The sequence below is a fragment of the Morus notabilis genome, unplaced genomic scaffold (genome assembly GCF_000414095.1).
Source record: "Morus notabilis unplaced genomic scaffold, ASM41409v2 Scaffold300, whole genome shotgun sequence".
Taxonomy (NCBI): Eukaryota; Viridiplantae; Streptophyta; class Magnoliopsida; order Rosales; family Moraceae; genus Morus; species Morus notabilis.
Window position 1 is genome coordinate 57,119 of NW_010362092.1, and position 18,759 is coordinate 75,877.

Sequence of the window (18,759 nt, forward strand, 5' to 3'; positions counted from 1 at the left end):
TATATATATTGTTGTGTGGGAAAATCTATGTGACACATAAGATAGTGACAGCGTCATACGTGGCCCTACTTCTCCTCACAAAGTGACAACCATTGACGCCTGAAGCTCACTTCCCCTTTACGCTGCGAAGAAAGGCCGCCGACCCGTTATGCCGTCGACCCTATGATTTGTGCAAATTTCCTACGCCACAGAAGGGTCGGCGGCCAGAAGAGGCCACCGCCCGCTCAGCATAGACGTCGAGGGAAGAAGCATGAGAGATGACGCCCTTATCTCCAGAAAGGTGTCTTACACAACCAACTTGCGTCTGGCACTGGGAGATGTCTGCAGTGCAGGCATTAATTACAATCCCCTAAACCGCCCAACAGTGAACGGTGGAGGGTTACAGGGAGTCTACAGAGCCGTAATGGAAGACTAATTTGATGAATGTACAGCTCAAAAGGTGATTAGTGGGCTACAATATGAGCCTATGAGGGTATGCCACTCGAGTGCTTCTGCCTACGAGAAAAACCTCCCACGAAGGAACCCTTGGCTATAAAAGGGGCAAAGCCCAAAACGAAAAAGGAGAGGATTTTCTTTGGAGTTTGGCTCATTTCATATTCAACCCGAGAGTAAAGAGAGTTATTGTAAAGAATCTAAAAGAAATATAAAGAAAAGTGGATGTAACTCTTCATTAATAGAGTGAACCACTATAAACCTTGTGCCTCTATTTTCATACAAGTACAGCCCTCTCGTTTTATTTACCATAAACTTCATACACGCTTTACTACATCATTTTAAATATTAAATAAACATTTTTTAGCCGGTAACCCGACAGGATACCTAAAGGTGACCCGGCGTAAATGATCAAAATCAAAACGCCCAAACAAAATCCAATGAAGGAATAAGAAATTAAAGGTAAAACAGACATGAAATTTTTTAAAAGTTTAAAGACAAAAAAAACCGGACACTGTTTAAGAAACAAGACTATATCCGCGCGGTTGTACGGATATTTAATAATTTACTTAATAGTAATTTAAAATGAGAAAATGTACAAAACAATGATTATGCTGTTAATTATTCTGAAAAAAAAATGTATGAAAAAGATATTTAAAAGTTATTACAAAATACGATATATAATAAAAGCTTTGATTATAAGCTGTTGTCAACTGATGTACATATTTATTTACATTTATAATTCTATAAACAATAATATACATATTAATTTATACAGATGCACATATTTATTTACATATCTATTCCTTTTTGCTTTTTTTTTGTTTCTTCTGAGCTGCAATGAAGAAAAATGGAAAGAATAAAATAATTATATGAGTCCATTCGGTTAAGATAGATCGCCATGTCTTCTCATCAATAGTTTTAATGAAAGCTTTCATGCGAACCTTTCAATAGGGGTAATTGACACCTTCTAGAAATGGCAGGTTGTTCACCAATCCTCCTTCTCTCATGACATCCACACCTGCAAAATCAACCAGTACAACATGATCTCACCGAAATACACGTCAGTGACCCTCTCTGATACCAAATGTAAGTACCGGTTTGAGTCTTTTAACACTTTATAAGACAATATGAATAATGCAGAAACGTAAAATAAAAGAACACGAGAGAAATGGTATCGCGGTTCGGTAACAACCTATTCCGCGGGGTCACGCCCAGATGATGAACAATCCACTAAGAACTCTTTTACAATTCAATTGGACTTAATCTACCTAAGACTCCCTCTCTAAGAAGATGCCGATGAACTTGTAATTCCCAGTGGACTTGAACAGCGAGATCCCTTCGACTCTTAAACATTGGAATCCCTCCAACTAAGTTTTTTCTCTCAAAAACACTAAAATCATCTCTCTTGAATACAAGTGCTCACCTCTCACACAACCCAGCAAAACTAATCAAAAGGTGTACAATGACTAGAGAGACTCTTTGAATAAATAAGCAGAAAGTTAACAGCTTGACGACCTCTTCAATTAATTCGCTAAACCAAATCTGTTGCAGATCTTTCTTGCAACAATAACTGCAACATCACTGTCAAGGTCGACTTTCTCAAAACCAGTCCGAATCAATCTACTTTAATTCTGAAACCTTCCCGAAACTGATATATGAATCTGGACACATTCTTAAGAGATAGAGGAAGATCATCCAGCTACGAAATCTCAATCAAATATTAATCAAATTAATTTACCATATTTGGATCAATAGTTGACTTACAAAAATAGAAACTAAAATAAGTTTCCAGATCTTTCAGAAACCTTCCATAAAAAACTTGTCAGCTGCACATCTATTCTCAAACACAATCAACTAGCCAATCATTCCTAAAATAATACCAATCATAAAACGATTAGAATCAATATAGAATTTGGGAAACAAATCCCAACAAAAAGTATTGTCAATTTTTATTTTGATGTTCCAACTTTTAACTATGTACTTTAAACTTAATGAAATTTATCGCAACATTTTTTTAATACCTTCTTTTAAGTACATATATTTTTCATGTTTACGCTATGAAAACTATGTAATAACGGCTTGTCAGATCGGGTCGTCACACTCCCAAACAAGCCCTGACGTAGCAGATACATATTAAAATAGATATATGAAAACAATAAAAATTAATATCGATAGAGCGATTAACTTGCTGATTAATCACAATAATAATCGATGTTAATAAATGTGTTCATATTTACTAAAATATTTAATATAATATATAACGCATAATATTATCTTTTTTGACAAATTTACGGAAGAAACAGATTCGTGTGGGACTAAAACGGGTTGAATTGGCTGCGAAATTGATGTGGTTTCTTTTAAAGACGCAATTGTTGTCGGAGGTAAGTACAACTGAGGTTGGAGAAAATGGAGTTCAGAGGAAGCGCGAAGAAGAAAGAGAAATAAAAAAAAACCAAAGAAAGTTTTTTAACAGAAGGAATACACAACACAGCAAAGGAAACAATGAGAACAAAAGGAGAAAAACTCTTGAAACTCTCATGTTTACTTTAGAAAAATATTTGAGTTTTTTAAGTTTAAATTCAAATTTTATAAAATAAAAAAATATAAACTTAAATAAAATTCTAACTTGAATTTAACTTTTTTAAATTTTAGTCCAAACCAACGAGCCCGTAACAATTTCACAATCTGCTCGGCTTCATAATGATGCCTTCAGTAGCAAAGAGAACAAAAACCCTTAAAACATGTTGCTGTGCTTTCATTGGGCGGTTGCCATGCAGATCAAACAAAATGATCAATGCAGAGGCCCATTGGGCCTTGTGCTTTAGAGATAAGTTGTGTCAAATGTCAATCCCATCTCTATGATGCCTAAGAAATCTTGGAACTTGGACCCAAATTCCAATCAGCCCAAAACTCTTATTAGCTGGCAGAAATGGGCATTTTCTGATCTTTGATTGAGATTATTCACTGTTCACACCATATGAAGGGCCTTGAATATATATATATATATATATTTTTTTTTTTTTTTCTCAAAAAGAACTCCACGGATCATAGGCATCCAAACCAGATTAAAGACACTGCCGACATGTCACAATTAAGCCGAAATAGAATTTTAGGGTCTGTTTAGTGCGCTGCTTCAAGTTGAGATGTGATTTTATGTAAGAGTTTTTTATTATAACAAAAAAATTAAATGTGACTGTTCTTTAAATTTTTTACTGTAAAAAAATTTAAATTTTAAACTTAAATCGGTGAAATAAATAAGTCTTAAAATTTTTCTAAAGTAAACAAATTCCACGTAAGTCATTGCTTAGCTTAAGTACTTTTAACCTGCATTAATTCATCACAGAATTAAAACTTTAACACCCCCCAAAAAAAATCACACAGCCGATGACAGTAATCAATTCTCTTGCGTCATAAACGGCTTTTCACAGAAGTCCAGGTTTGCATTGGAAATCCAATTGTAACAAAAAAAAAAAAAAAAAAAAAACAAACTTGGATTAGAAGGAATTCAGGCATTCACCAAAAGGACCCTTTTTCTTTATCTTTTGTGTTGTTGCCCATCGACTGCGTAGCCAGACTTGCGCTGGCTGAGACGGTACTTGTAATATTACCAAACTTAAAAAAAAGGGTCCCACGAAAGTGCCCTCTCGGAAGGCTGTCACACGCACGATCGTGTGTATATATTTATCTCTGCACTTTTCTCTGATGCAATGATGGACAAGCCTTTGCGATTTCATAGGGAAGAAACCATGGCTTGGAGTTGGAGATCATTTTTGGTGGCTGTTGTGGAATCTGGTTTGGTTTTTCATGGGTCGGTACACTTTTGTCCGCTTGCTTTAGATGTGGAGAGTTCACTGTTTCTCTTGGCTAAGAACTTTGAGAGCTTTGAAAACGACACGAAATAAGACAGGGCTATGTGAATTATTATGATACACTAAATAACTTTTTATGGTGGCACGGTTAAATTTGAGTTATTTTTATGAGGTCGGACGGATGTTAAAAGTTTTTAGTAGTTTAGATTTTTTTTTTTTTTTTTGAGATTTTTACACTAGGTTTTAAAAAAAAAATGAATTTTCTGTTTTTAACTATTAAATATGCATTAAAAGTTGTATATTTTGTATTTTTTAAATATGATTTTAACCAGAATTATCATAACACTACTAGTAGGAGGTCCTATCACATAAAGTTTAAAAATGTGTTGCACCTTTTTTTTTTTTTAGTCTAAAAAGAGTATCTGGTGGTGCACTTCATGTCCTTTTAGATTTTCATATATAGCAGGAATTCCGTTGACCAAGTATGTGAAAAATACCTAAATTAGTCTCTTAAAAATATGTTACACTTTAAGGATTCATTTAGTTAATTAATTTAAGTTTTTAATTTAAATTAAAATGTGACTTTATATATAATAAAAAAATTATATATAAATATTTTTATAAATATTTTACTGTAATAAAACTCGAATCAGTAATTATACCGTCTATAAGTGATTGTACCGGAGCTCGATTCATTGTGATCTGGTCATAGGTATGGTGAACTCAGAAAAAAGGTAATCTGGGAATCAGAATCCTTTTTCTCCGTTTCTCCATGATCCTTCAGCTTTTCTCACTTGTCTTTGTCTTGAACTTTGAACCAAACATTCTCTTTAGCCCATCATAGATTATGACATGAACATTGATGAGTTTTTTTTCTTTTTTTTTTTAAATTTTTTTGTTTTGTTATTGTCCCACGTGAACTGGGTATGGTGTACCTCGATTTCTCTTCCTTCATGGATGACATATATAGGAGTTTCTAGTAGTGTTTAAAAAAATAAATTTTTTAATTGTTAAATTTATATTAAAATTCATCTATTATATATATATTTATACTGTGATTTTAATTAAATTTAACGGTTAAAAACTATGACCGTCTATCGAAAAAATTCACCGTATATAAACTCACAGCAAAAGATTTTCATTTGGGACCTTAGGCCTGGACTTTGAGCTGAGCAAATTACAAGGAATATTTATATGTGCTTTTTACTCTGATGTGTTGTTTGTAGCTTTTATGCTTTAATCTTAGCTTTGGATTTCGAAAGTGAACACTTTTCTTTGCCCTGCCTAACTGTGCATGTTCAGCGTCTGTCAAAATTCAGAGAAAGTTCGAGTGATTAAAATTAACTTCCTTTCCAACTTCCATTTTGCCATGCATGCTCCAAGTTTCTCTTGAAAAAATCTCCCACACGAGAGAGTTAAAAATGGGATTTTCAAATTAAATCCGGGTAAGAACTGCCCTGTCTACATCCATTCCTTATACCATATTTCACTATTGGGGTGTAGGTATCTCGTTAGTTTTATGCCGATCCATGATAATAAATAGACAGTCACGTCAGTCGCGATTGTCCTTAATTTTTTCGCTCAAAATTTCAGAATTACTAAGAGAGAGAGGCTAATTTCTTTCAAATAGGCAGATATGAAATTAGAATCACACACTCGCGAAAGCCTAACTCTCAATTATTGAACTTCCCCAAAACTTCAATGGAGTTTTTATTAGGGGCTTTTAGCACTCTTTAGTCCCTGAATTGATTTTTTATTTTTTATTTATATATATATATTGCAAATTACTCCTTTGAGCTTTTACTATTTCAATAATTTTGGTCCATGTCCCTTATATTAAAATTGATAATAAAATTCTAAAAGTTTATAAAGTTAATCAAGTGTCTATTGCGTGATTAGCTTCAAAATTTACATAAATGAATTATATTAATTATTAAGTACAAAATGTTATCTTCATTAATTTTATTTAAAAAATGAAATTTAGAATATTGAGCATTTAATGTAAGTATTTTTATAAAATTTTCAGTTATTTTAAGAACTGTGATTAGCTTTGCTAAATTTTAACCGTTAGGGGTCAAAACTAACAGAATACAAATTTAGTGAGTAATATTCCAAAAACAAAAGCTTAGTGATGAAAATGACACAATGTTCATAATTGACGGACTAATAGTGTTAATAACTCTTTTGTTAATTTCATCTGCTTCAGCAAGAATAAAGGTGGGCTCATTAATTCGAGTTGAGATTTGACTTTATATGAAAGCTTTTTACTGTAACAAAAAAGTTAGATGTGACTATTTCTAAAGCTTTTTACTGTAGTAAAACTCGAATCAGTGAAATGAACGGGGCCACAAAAATAACAACTCCGTTAACACAGTTACACGGTTAGGGTTTAAAACTGTTATTTTATTTTATTTTTTATTTTTAGTTTTTTCACAAATGATAACATTTTGTGTTTTCATGATAAGTCATCGCCATTTTATATGATACTTTTTGGACGATAGAGTGAAAAATATAAGGGATTCTACTTTTTTTTTTTTTTTTTTTTTTTATGCAGCCTTAATCTGATTTGGTGAAGCAAATAGATTGAGAAATATCAGTTATGGTGGCAGATAATTAGAAAAAAAATATCAATTACCTTTTTTATTAATATTTTCACGATATTTGAAAAAAAAAAGTGACTCAAATGATAATTACCAAATTTAATAAGATTTAATAAGGTTCAAAAACTTTAGAATTGTTAATTTTATAATTAAATTATATTATATTATTGCGCACAACCAAACTCTATAAAGTCATATTACTGAGAATCTATTAAAAGATTTTTATACGTAACCAAACATAATAATATAAGTTTCTTGTAAATCATATTATCTTTTATCACTTTTTTAGTAATATGATTCCTATTAATTATTACATATTAAACGCCCCCATAGTATTTATGCCAGTACATTGTTTAAATCCTTCATCATTCTTCTCACTGAAAGTGATGAAAATTAACAAATCCTCTTGTCGCAAACAGTATGAAGTAAAGAGAATTTTGTGGTCAAAATTGTTAAGCGCTGGAATGACATCGTAATAAGAAAATTATAATAGTTTATTGATGATTAGAGTATAAACAAGATTCTGCACCAATTAAACTCTGAAATGTCACATTTTCATATAAACTAATAACGGGCAACAGAGAGGTAGTTGTCGAATAATGGGTGTCAGATGTAAACTAAAAAACAAACTAGAAAAAAATATAACGATAATTCCAAGCAAAAGCTTCTGCTATTGTTGGGAATTCAAATAATTGCTTCAAAATAATATGTCAGTGTCCTAAGTTTAGTATGTGGATAGGAAAATTACTTTCTTCCTGCAATGACATTTCTAGTGCCAAACTCCACAAAAAGACCAAACAAAACGAACAACTCATTTCTTTAATGAACTTTAAGCTTTATTCATTTTATCTATTTGAGTTTTCAATTTTAAGTTTTTACAGTTAAAAATTCTTAAAAAATGTCACATCTAATTTTTTTTTACCACAGTTAAAAACTATCAGAAAATATCACATCTCAGTTCAAATTAAAAATTTAAATCTGTAAATAAACGAGACTTTAGTAATTCAAAATTTTTCTTTAATTAAGGAATTACTTATTTTTTATTTGAAGAGAATTCAAAATTGTTCGAATTATATAATCGTTAATTAATGACATTGATAAACTACCTGGAACAATTTAATTAGTGACGATCATAAGTAGCGGGGGTATTAAGCACGACATCATTGCTTAGCTAGAAGTTATATATCAGCGACGTTATTTTCATGGATAGAAAAGTCGTCGTTAATTTTGCATAAACCATTCAACGACAAATGTCATCACTGAATATTACAGACAGAGATGGAGCCAAAACTCGTGCCTTTATTTTCTACAAAAATGTTTAGCAACGACATTTGGCATCATGACTAACTGTGAGCCGTGACTATTTACTGTATACACACCAGATTTTTCTGTGCTGGCGGCAGTGTGGCAACTAATTCGCATGTGCTATAATTAGTGCTAATTGTAGCATATGTTAAGTTTGACATTTAATTTTTATTAGCATGTGTTAAATTGATGAAAATCTGCACTAGATCCCTTTACTATTTGCTTGATTCTTATGGCTCGTTTAGTTTGTTGATTCAAATTTTTAATTATAATTGAGATGTGATTTTATATGAGAATTTTTTACTGTAATAAAAAAGTTAAATATGACTATTTATAAGAATTTTTTACTGTAATAAAACTTAAATCAGTGAAATAAACGAAATTTTAAACTTCATCAAAAACTTCAAAAATCGAGGAAATGATGATTTATGTAAAGAAATTTCTCCGAAAGCTCAAGTTAAAATTTATCGAAATAAAATCTCAAAAAGCAAACTAATTTAGGTTTCTATATTGAAATCAAGAGAAGCGTATTTTTTTTTTCGCACTCACTTCTGTTTATAGGCTTAGACGTGTGAAGAAATATGAATTTAATATAATCTTGATTGTTGATTCTTAACGGATTGGTTAGGATCTTGTGCGTCCTAACCTTGTAAATCATATAATTCTTCTACATTTAAGTCTTGAACGTATTCGGACTATTTTATACAAGTTTCAACTCAAATTATATTTAAATACAATTTAACTCAAATTAAAATTTAAATTTAAGACGATCATAATTCAAAAAATATAAATGAACAAACTCTTAATTTTTACTGCCGCGTCTTCCTTACTTCACTCAATTCAGTGCAATTATCAAAACATCATTGTTTCCTTATTAACTCTTTAAAAAAAACGCGGTTGTCAAATAAAAGAATTACGTTCCTTTCATTTTGTTGTTTTGGATGAAACAAATTATCCGAGAAACAACTAGAGATTTATTGTTATTTTAAGTGACACAATTAACTACGAACAAGATTAATATATTAAAAGAAAAAAAAATAGTCCCGTTCTTTTCGCTGATTCGAGTTTAAAATTCGAGTTTTTCTACAGTAAAAAGCTCTCAGAAATAGTCACATCTAATTTTTTTACTACAGTAAAAAGCTCTTACACAACATCATATCTCAACTCGAATTAAAAACTCAAATTAGCGAACTAAACGGGTATCTCTCTCTCGTTTCTCAATGGACCATGCGATGATGAATGACCCTTCTCACAGCAGCGATTAGATGATATATCACATTCATGTTTTTGCTCCAAAAGTTTCTACAGTTGGGAGCTATTATTTTTTACTGCTGAGAAAATTATTATACCTTTCAGAGAAACATTACGAGTTATAATATTATGCCTATCTGGAGTACTGATTTTCATCGTCTTGTTATTTTTAGCACATCAAATCGTTGAACAAAACTAGCAATTTATGCTGCACTAAGAAGAAAGCAGCTCCTGAGACCACCATGTTTGGAGGAAAATAAAAGCAACTTCTGAGACAAAAAATTTGCCGAATTGTTTGGTTCATCTCACAAGTAACAAGTAAACATTTGTCTTTGTGAGCTGTTTGCCTATGTATCTACTTGAATTGTCATTCAACAGCTAGCTAAAAATTATTATTGAGAATATCAGTGAAAAAAAAAATGATTATTACAATTTTTGGAAAAAGGAATATGTTTGTACTGGTGGGTATGGACCGAATATGGTGATTCTTTGTGGAGTCGCATCTAAAAGATTGCGAGTGAAAAGATATGTGGGCACATAGTTATAACTCGGAAAATTGGTAAATTTTGTTTTTAACAGTTAAATTTAATTAAAATTATTTTAAATTAAAAAATAGGTAAAACATACAATTTTTAATTAAAATTATATAGTGATTATAAAACTGTCTATTTTAAAATTTTCTCTGAGGAAAAAATAATTTTCTTTTTTTTTTTTCTACAAAAAAAGGGGAAATTTGTGTATACTGGGACGTGTGCCCATGAAAAATCCCATCAAAATAATTTCGACAGTAAATCACACAAAATTTTAACAGACCAACCAAACGTCCCTTTTAATCATATTGTTTTGGAATTGATCCTTACACGCTATCACAATTTCAACGGCCTCAACTGATTTTATTTTTTATTTTTTGATTGATAGACATTTGATTAAGAACTCAACAGTGACATTTGCTATATACATTTGCTCAAACCTCAGATAATTTTCTCCTTTAGAAAAAAAGAAGAAATTGATAAATTGAACAACCTCAGATCAATTTGATCACATCTTCAGAAATTCTCCTCATTACACAACAAATATAGAACTACTTTCTAGACATCGACATGTGGAACCATTCAGGCTTTGCAGTCGAGGCATCAGAAGCTACAGTGAGGGATCCACACTTGGAATAGGGAAAAACAGTAGTTTCTTTTCTTTTCTATATATTTTTATTTTTTTCCCCTCAACTTTTGCTTCGTTGTTGCATATATTTCTTGTCTTTTACGTTATATCAATATCAGTATATGCATATGTATAGATATAATACTGATTCCTCTCGGGAAAACAAAGCGGTAGCGTTTTTCTCTGCATGTGACCCTCAAAATTACGTCAATGCTTTGCGTATATGTATTTTGCTAAGTTAAGAAGCATGTATTAAACTGTTTGTTTTAAACCGTCATGTTTTTATATCCTTTTCATTTTAATGTGATTTCGATCGTATCAAACGTTAAAAAACACACACTACTGTCTACTGCAGAAAAAACCCGAATATATAAAACCCTTATATATACTTTCCAGGAGTATACAAGAACATGAGCCAAATGATATTCTCATTAATATGTACTAATTGGCAAATAAACTAGAAGATATCCAAGTCAAATAAAAACTAGTAAGGATAAGAGACCATAAAACGACCGTGCTCTGTGCACAAGAGTCAACTATTCTTTTGGCATTTTTACCAAAAGAATACAAGCACATTCCATACTCAGGGAGAATTACTCCTCTGCTAGAACTCGGAATCGTTAGAGACTTTCCCGGGAAACAAACAAACCAAAACCAAAAAAACAAAAAAAAAATTAATTAATTAAGTAATTAAGGAGGCTATCATGCATTTAATTATTTACACTACTACTTATATCAAAAATTGGGAATTTTTTTTTAATAATATTAATTTTAGGGGTTGAAGATGAAATCCCCACATTTGCACTTCCAACTCATGGGCTTGTAGTTGGAGTTGTCTTGGCCTCTTGCGTATTGGACGTTGGAGAGCAATGAAGATTGTTTTGTTGTTCCGGATTTGACTTGTGGATTTGTTGGCACTTGAATGGCTTCGCAATGCCCACATGAGTTGCACCTTCTCTCGCACCTTGGAGGCCTTGACCCAATTCTTGCTCTCACTATTGCCTTCTCTTCTTCATTTACCATCTATCCAAATTTCCCAAAAAAAAAAAAAAAAGTGATTAATATTAAGCTTTTCCACATAAAAAGTAGAAATATTATGTAATGTAATTTGTTTGTGTATGCCTAAATTCTCACCTCATCGGAAATGGACTTTTTATGTTCCGGAATTGGCATTGCTCTGCCTGCAAGAAAACATGTAGAGAAAAAGGTAAACTTTTAGTGTATGTTTGTTGTGTGTAGATAAGGGAAATTGTGTCTCTTTAAAGGAAAGAAGAAATGAAAAATGAAGTCTGACCCACTTACCTTCAGCCATTAAACTGAAATGGGTAGAGCTCAAAATTGAGAGAAAGAGAAGACAAGCGGTGAAATGGGAAAGTCTATGGCTGCAAATGAAACTGTGGTTAACCCCCATTTCAGCGTAGAAGGAAAGTCCGGTTTCCTTATACTGGAGAGAGTTTGCTGATTCGTGTAGAGATTGGGGAAGGTTTTTAGAGAGAGAAAGAGTAGGGAGATGAGTTTGCCAATTTAAGTGGAAAATTGAATCTGCAAATGTGCTGTAACCAAAGAAGGCATTCAGTAACGGAATGATAAGATAATATAAAGCCTCTCGCAACCCCTCTCTCTCTCTCTCTCTATATATATATATATATATCTCTCTCTCTCTCTCTTTCACTGAGATTTTTGAGGTGATGGAACGTGGAAGGACAAATAAGAAATGCAGAGTGGGAAAGAAGGTTTGGAAAGGAACTCCAAAAAGGAATAACCTCAGTCTCGTTCAATGAGCCCTCACAAAGAAACTCAAAAAAAAAAAAAAAAAAAAAAACCATTTATTTATTTTTTGTATTTTATTGTTTTTATTGAAAATGGAATTGTAGATGTGAAGAAAGGGAACAAACAGAGACGACCCAAGAACACAACAGCAAGGAGTTGGGATTAAAGACAAGAAGTACCCAAAGACACATTGGGTGACAAGTGCCGCCCACTACGAGACATGTAAATACAGCTGTGGTTTTTTGGGTTTTCGCTTTCTCTTTTTATTTATTTGTTTTTGTTCATTCAAAAGGAGTTTATATGATAAGATCAGACAAAATGGAGCTACTATCAATTTTTTATTTATAGTTATTAAATTTATATAAAAAATAATCTGTTATATATATTTTTTAATTTAATGTGATTTTTATTAAATGTAACGATAATAAATTAACCATATCAAAACAGAAATTTTACCGGGGTAAAAAAATCTTTTTATGTGAAGTCTCTTTTTGAGATTTTTTGTATTGCTTGATTTCTGAACAATCTCACTTAACCACGACATATCCAAATCTTTTATGCTCAAAAAGAGAAAAAACGTGTGTGTACTAAAAGAAAAAGAGTACACACGTTTTTTTCTCTTTTTGAGTGTAAAAAAATTGGTCTGGATATGACGTGATTAGGTGGCGTTTGGTTCATGAATTCAAATCATGTGATTATAATTATTTTCGATTTACGTGTATTTTTTATAAGAAAAAATACTGTAGCGAACCATGAACTATGATTCGAATCATAGAACGAATTTATATACCAAACAGACTCTAAATGAGACTGCTCCGAAATCAAACACATTTTCAGTTATACTTATTGAAAAAAAAAACTCTCTTATTCTTACTTGTGAGGTCTCACTCGCTTGGAATATTTGCCTCCTAGGTCATGACTATTCTTTCAGCTGTTGTTGGCTGGGCAACTCCTAATTTAGTAAGCATTATGAGTTTATCTGGAATATAGTTATCAGAGAAGCTAACATGTAGTATACACTCACTAGGAAAGGGTAATAATTTATTTTATTTGTTATGTGTACATTCTCTTGTATGTTTCAATTTTAACTGGAATTGAATCCTGCTTCACTTAACAGAGAGGTTGAAGAATTGGCAGAAGTTGAGGCAAAATTGGTTGGTTTTTCTATCTTTTCAATAGATTTAGTGGCGTTTGGTTCATGAATTCAAATCATGTTATTAGAATTATTTTTGATTTACGTGTATTTTTTATGAGAGGAAATACTGTAGCGAACTACGAACCATAATTCGAATCAGGGAACGAATCTAGGTACCAAACGGACTTGACCCTTCTTGACCTCTTCTTTCTGGTGTTAACTACTGGCTTTAGGAAAGTTTTCACCCAACTCAGCCCATACAACACAAGATGCTATATTCTACTTATAACAATTTCATTCACAAAAACACCTATCTATGCTATATTCTACTGATACCACATTTACAGAAAACCCTAAACCCAATCAGTTCGCTCTATATCATTTTCATGCATCTGATAAAAATGTAAAAAAAAAAAAAACCACACATGCTGCCGTTCGAACATGTCTCATTCTAGGTATTGATCTTTACACACAAACTTGAAAATAAAGTGAGAATGACATACCGTTTCAGAGTTTGAGTCCGACGAGGAGATGAAGGACACTGCCGGCAGAGCTCCAAACACGGATGAAGGACTTTTGTAAATTTCCCTTCTGTTTCCTCTCCGGCGAAGGCGATAAATGGCCTTACTTTGGTAGTATCGGCGAAATTGATACCGAATGTCGAGCTTCCGTCAATTGTTCACAATCACCCTTTTACTTGAAGCATTTCTCATCAACTCAGAGAAGAGGAGTCCGCTGTGGGTTTGGCTGCTTATATGGGAAGAGGAGTCCACCGGGAAGAGGAGAAAATTGCCGAAAGAAAAGATAGGAGAAAAATTAGGAAAGACTGGAGACACTCTGCAAGCCCACGCGAGAAACGCACAGAGAAAGGCTAGAGAATCTCTGGCCAAGGGAGAAATGGTCGGTAAAGTGGGTGAGGGTCATTACTCGGGAAAGTACATGGAAACATTATGCTCTGATTTGGGAATGGGCTGAATCAGGGCCCTCCCTGATTTTAGAATCAGGATCCAAAGTGATCCTAAAAGTAAGATTGACTCTTCCCTGATTTTAGAATCAGGATCCAAAGTGATCCTAAAAGTAAGTTTTGACTCTAGGTCAGATGTGTGATTTTAGGCCTCCAAACGTGGATTCTCCCACGTGATCCAAAATCCTGATCAAGAATACAGCTTCCAAACGGCACTTAAGAAATCCCAAAAGAGCCTTGGCATAAATTTTTTTTTCTTTTCCTTAAACAAATAGACTTTTCTTGGTAAGATTAATAGTACACACACTGTTATATAGATATATACACCTAATATACACATACATATATGTATATACACACATACATATATTTATTATTATATGTCTGACTTTTTTCCCCTACTAGTTTTGTTTATTGGAATGAGGATTTTTACGTGCGTACCGTACAGTGAGTTATTATCATTTGGTAAGAAAATATGGGCTTAAATGGTTGGTACGATTCCAGCTTTGCCTATGGCAATCTATAGAGATCAATAAAGTTAGTCCCTTTTGTAGAATAGAAGCATGTCGGTTTGATATAGGTCAACATGGGCTATGGCGTTTCGTCAAATCCCATCCGTTGCTCAAGACTCCAGACAATCGGTTCCTTGATTTTGAATTTTAACTGGGTTTCAGACACCAAATGTACTTGTTGACATTGTTATATAAACATATATATTTTAATAAAAACTAAAAATAGAGTCAACTCTCTTCATTTTACCGATTTAAATTTAAAATTTGAATTTTGTTATAGTAAAAAACTCTCAGAAACAGTCACATTTAACTTTTTTGTTATAGTAAACAACTTTAACATAAAATTATATCTCAACTCAAATTAAAAACTCGAATTAACGAACTAAACAGGCCCAAAATCAACTTCTAATCCTATTAGTTTTTTTTTTCCTTTGACATATTAATTAGTTAGAAACATGATGTACGTGTATCTATCAGTTTATTGAACTTTTTGACACGTCACTTCAAAATTTTAAAGTTTTCTTGTTTGAATTTATTACTCTCTTAAAAGTTTAGTTTAATAACAAGAATACATTTAAGTATAATGGATTGAAATGCACCTTTTAATCAAAATATGCTTTTGGATGAGTATTATACATGTGTAGAAAAGTAGAACATAGTTGAGTAATAAGTATTTTGACATGTTAATTAGATAAAAAAAAAATTATTTAGGAGGTACATAATATGTATGAGGAAATAGTAATTGATAGTGGCATAACGAAAAAAAGTTGTTAAAGTATGTGGGAACTCGTTTGAAGAAAAAAAAAATACTTGAACATGAGAAAATTAGAGAAAATGTGCTTATAAGAAAATAGTTATTGAAAAGGAAAAAATTCTTAATTAGGAACACATTTGAAAAAATATATATTTTAATGGATCATATAAACTTTTGTTTATGAGGCTCACTATTGATATAATAAATATTATATGAAAAAAATATTTTAGAAGGAACCAATTTGAAATAAAAAATGTTTTCTTAGCAATAAATTTGAAAAAAAAAATAATTTTATTAGATACATTTACAAGTTTTGATTTTTTATAGAAAAAATCAAAAGTCCAATAAAAAAAACAATGGAGATTAGATTTTTTGGAGATATATATATATATATATATATAAAGTTTTTACTAATAATGGGGACATATATGAAAAACTATGCTAGCAACACTTATAGTTATATTTTTAAAGCAAGGAAAAAGAGAAGTAAAAAAAGATCTCCATCCTTGCCTTGCACATCAATGAGAAACCATACAAAAGGCTTAAAAAGTCTCAAGTTGAATAACAAATTATTCTAACAGAGGATTTTCTTTTGTTTAGTCTCAAGCGAAATTCATCAATAAACTCACAATTATCTAATTTTTCTTATGGAATTCTGAATATACGAGGGAAAAATGAAAGGAACGGAGTGCAGGAAAACTATACATAGGAAATGACAACGTTCATGCAATATCAAACTAAACATATATTATTATAATGTGATTATTCATGCAGAATTTATAGGAAAATTATTTTCAGAAAAAGTATTTACACAAATAGTGAGATCTCAGAACGTAGAAAAGAACATGACAGCTTTTCTAATAAAAATATAAAAGTTTTCTAATTGTCCCTGGCAATGTTGTTTGTATCGCAACTTTTCGAAGGGTTCTCACTTATGCAATGGAAGGTTGGAAATCTCATCGTTATGATGGGGCGCGAGGGGAGGTCGATGGCAGGCGGGGCAGTAGTTAGAGGTAGAAGAAGTAATTAGCGGTTTTTACTTTCGGGTTTTAGGGTCAGCATTTATCATTTTGGGGATTGAATCCGGAGCTTTCAAAATTAGGGTTTCTAAGTTTAGGACTTATTTAAGGTTTTTAGGATTTTAATTTGGGAATTTTTCGAATTTAATATATGCATATAAATTATATATCACCTATCTAACATGTACTAGTTGAAGAACCCGTGCTATACACGTGGGGAGTAATCGTGTATTAAGTCTTAATTACCGTGTTATTATTAAAAGTATATAATAGTTCAAAAAAAACTAAAATTAAAAAAATTAAGTTTTAGGGCAAGTAGCAAAAAAAAAAAAATAAATAAATTTAAAAAGGACTAAAATAAAAGAGAAAAAAAAATCTTGGAGAGCAAAAAAAAAAAAAAAATGTAGCGACACTTACTATTCACGCATTTTCGACTAAAAAAATGAACAATGAAAACACTATTTATAAGGGTATTTTCAACCAAAACTATGTCGTTTTGGTTGAAAATAGTGAAGCCCATTTGACATTTCTATATATTGTTATAGATGATTTATTTTGCGGAAATAATAAAAAATAGGATAATATGAAAAGCTTAAGGAAGTATATAGGTTAATTTTTAGTTATAGAAATTAATAGGCTATAACTTGTCAAGTTATGGTTCATAACCAGATAAGTTATGGACAAACTTGTTAAGTTATGGTTCATAATCAGACAAGTTATGGACAAAAACCGTGATTGATGGACAATAACTTGTCAAGTTATGATTCATAATCATACAAGTTATAGACGAAAACAGTAATTTGACATATTTATTAACTTATGTAAACTATTGACCTATTAATTTTAATTCACCTCAAGTATTGGCCTATTTCCCTCTTTCTCCCTTTATTTTATTTCAAAAAAAACAAATAAATTATTTACCAATATCTAATACCTAGTAAATAGACTATTTATCAATTTATTTAGTTAGTAATACATAATTTATTTAATATCTATCAATTTATTTTCTTCATTAATGCATTATTTATATAACATTTACCCCTTTTATAAGGAGAAATATTTTATGATTTGTATATTTTGTATAGTAAACATATTATTTATCAATTTAATTAGTAAATACATTATTAATTACCTACTATTTAAAAATTAATTTACTCATTAAATGATCCAATATTTACAATTTTTAATTGAGAGATACATTATTTTCCTAATATTTACTCAATAAATACAACATTTACCAATTTATTTACTCGTGATATGTTATATACCAAGTATTTACCTAACAAAACATATCTATCAGTTTAGCTGTAGAGTGGGTGGATTTGGATATCGACAATTTGAGGTTAGAGATTGTGGATTTGCTTAAGATTTTCTTTTTTCATTGCTTAGCTGTTCCTTGTCTTTTTCCGTAGTTGCCTTTGTGTTGGCTTGCTGGTGCTTTTGTTGGCTTTCTCTTTTGAGTACGATTGATTATTTAATGAAACTTACTAGTTCAAGTGCTAAATTAATGCTAAAGAGAATTATTTATGTACTTTTTTCTTAAGAAAAAATATAAATTTTATCTTATATAATAACATTTTTAATTATTCATTGCATTACGTTTTTAAAATACAAGGAATAAGATTCAACATCTTAAAATTTATACTGAGTAAATTAAAAGACGCAAATTCATAAATATGAGTATGCTAATAACTCAAGATTAAGATCATTCTATATATCAATTATCAGAAATTCATATTGTGTCCGTGTCCTAGTTCCACACAATTTTGTTATGCGTAATACACTCATTCAATAACTCGTCATATTAACAGTGCAGATAACACTATTCCATTCTAAATGGAAATGACATGTATTAGTAATGTTTTAATTAAAGATTCTAAACTTTAATTTAATTTATTACGAACATCATTTTGATTATTATCCTTAAATATTATCCTCTCGCATATAACGTTTATATACAATATTTAAAGTCACATATATAATCATAGAATTTTTAATGATATTTATAAAATATTTAATAATATATGCATATAAAATAATGAATAAA

General features: G+C 31.1%; 1 protein-coding gene across 1 annotated transcript; it reads right to left on the reverse strand.

Moving 5' to 3' along the window:
- Positions 1-11,261: 11,261 nt before the first annotated feature.
- Positions 11,262-12,212, reverse strand: LOC21391156 (EPIDERMAL PATTERNING FACTOR-like protein 2). Its single transcript, XM_010101099.2, has 3 exons — positions 11,861-12,212; positions 11,693-11,739; positions 11,262-11,581 (listed from the first exon to the last, which is right to left on the reverse strand). Exons 1-3 carry the CDS (start codon positions 11,967-11,969, stop codon positions 11,330-11,332), a joined length of 408 nt encoding a protein of 135 aa, XP_010099401.1. The 5' UTR covers positions 11,970-12,212; the 3' UTR covers positions 11,262-11,329.
- Positions 12,213-18,759: the final 6,547 nt, after the last annotated feature.

Coding starts and splice junctions, on each gene's coding strand:
- LOC21391156 (XM_010101099.2), bottom strand. CDS start 11,969: ATGGGGGTTAACCACAGTTTCATTTGCAGCCATAGACTTTCCCATTTC. Junction 11,740..11,860: donor TTTCAGTTTAATGGCTGAAG/GTAAGTGGGTCA, acceptor GTTTTCTTGCAG/GCAGAGCAATGCCAATTCCG. Junction 11,582..11,692: donor AAAAGTCCATTTCCGATGAG/GTGAGAATTTAG, acceptor AAATTTGGATAG/ATGGTAAATGAAGAAGAGAA.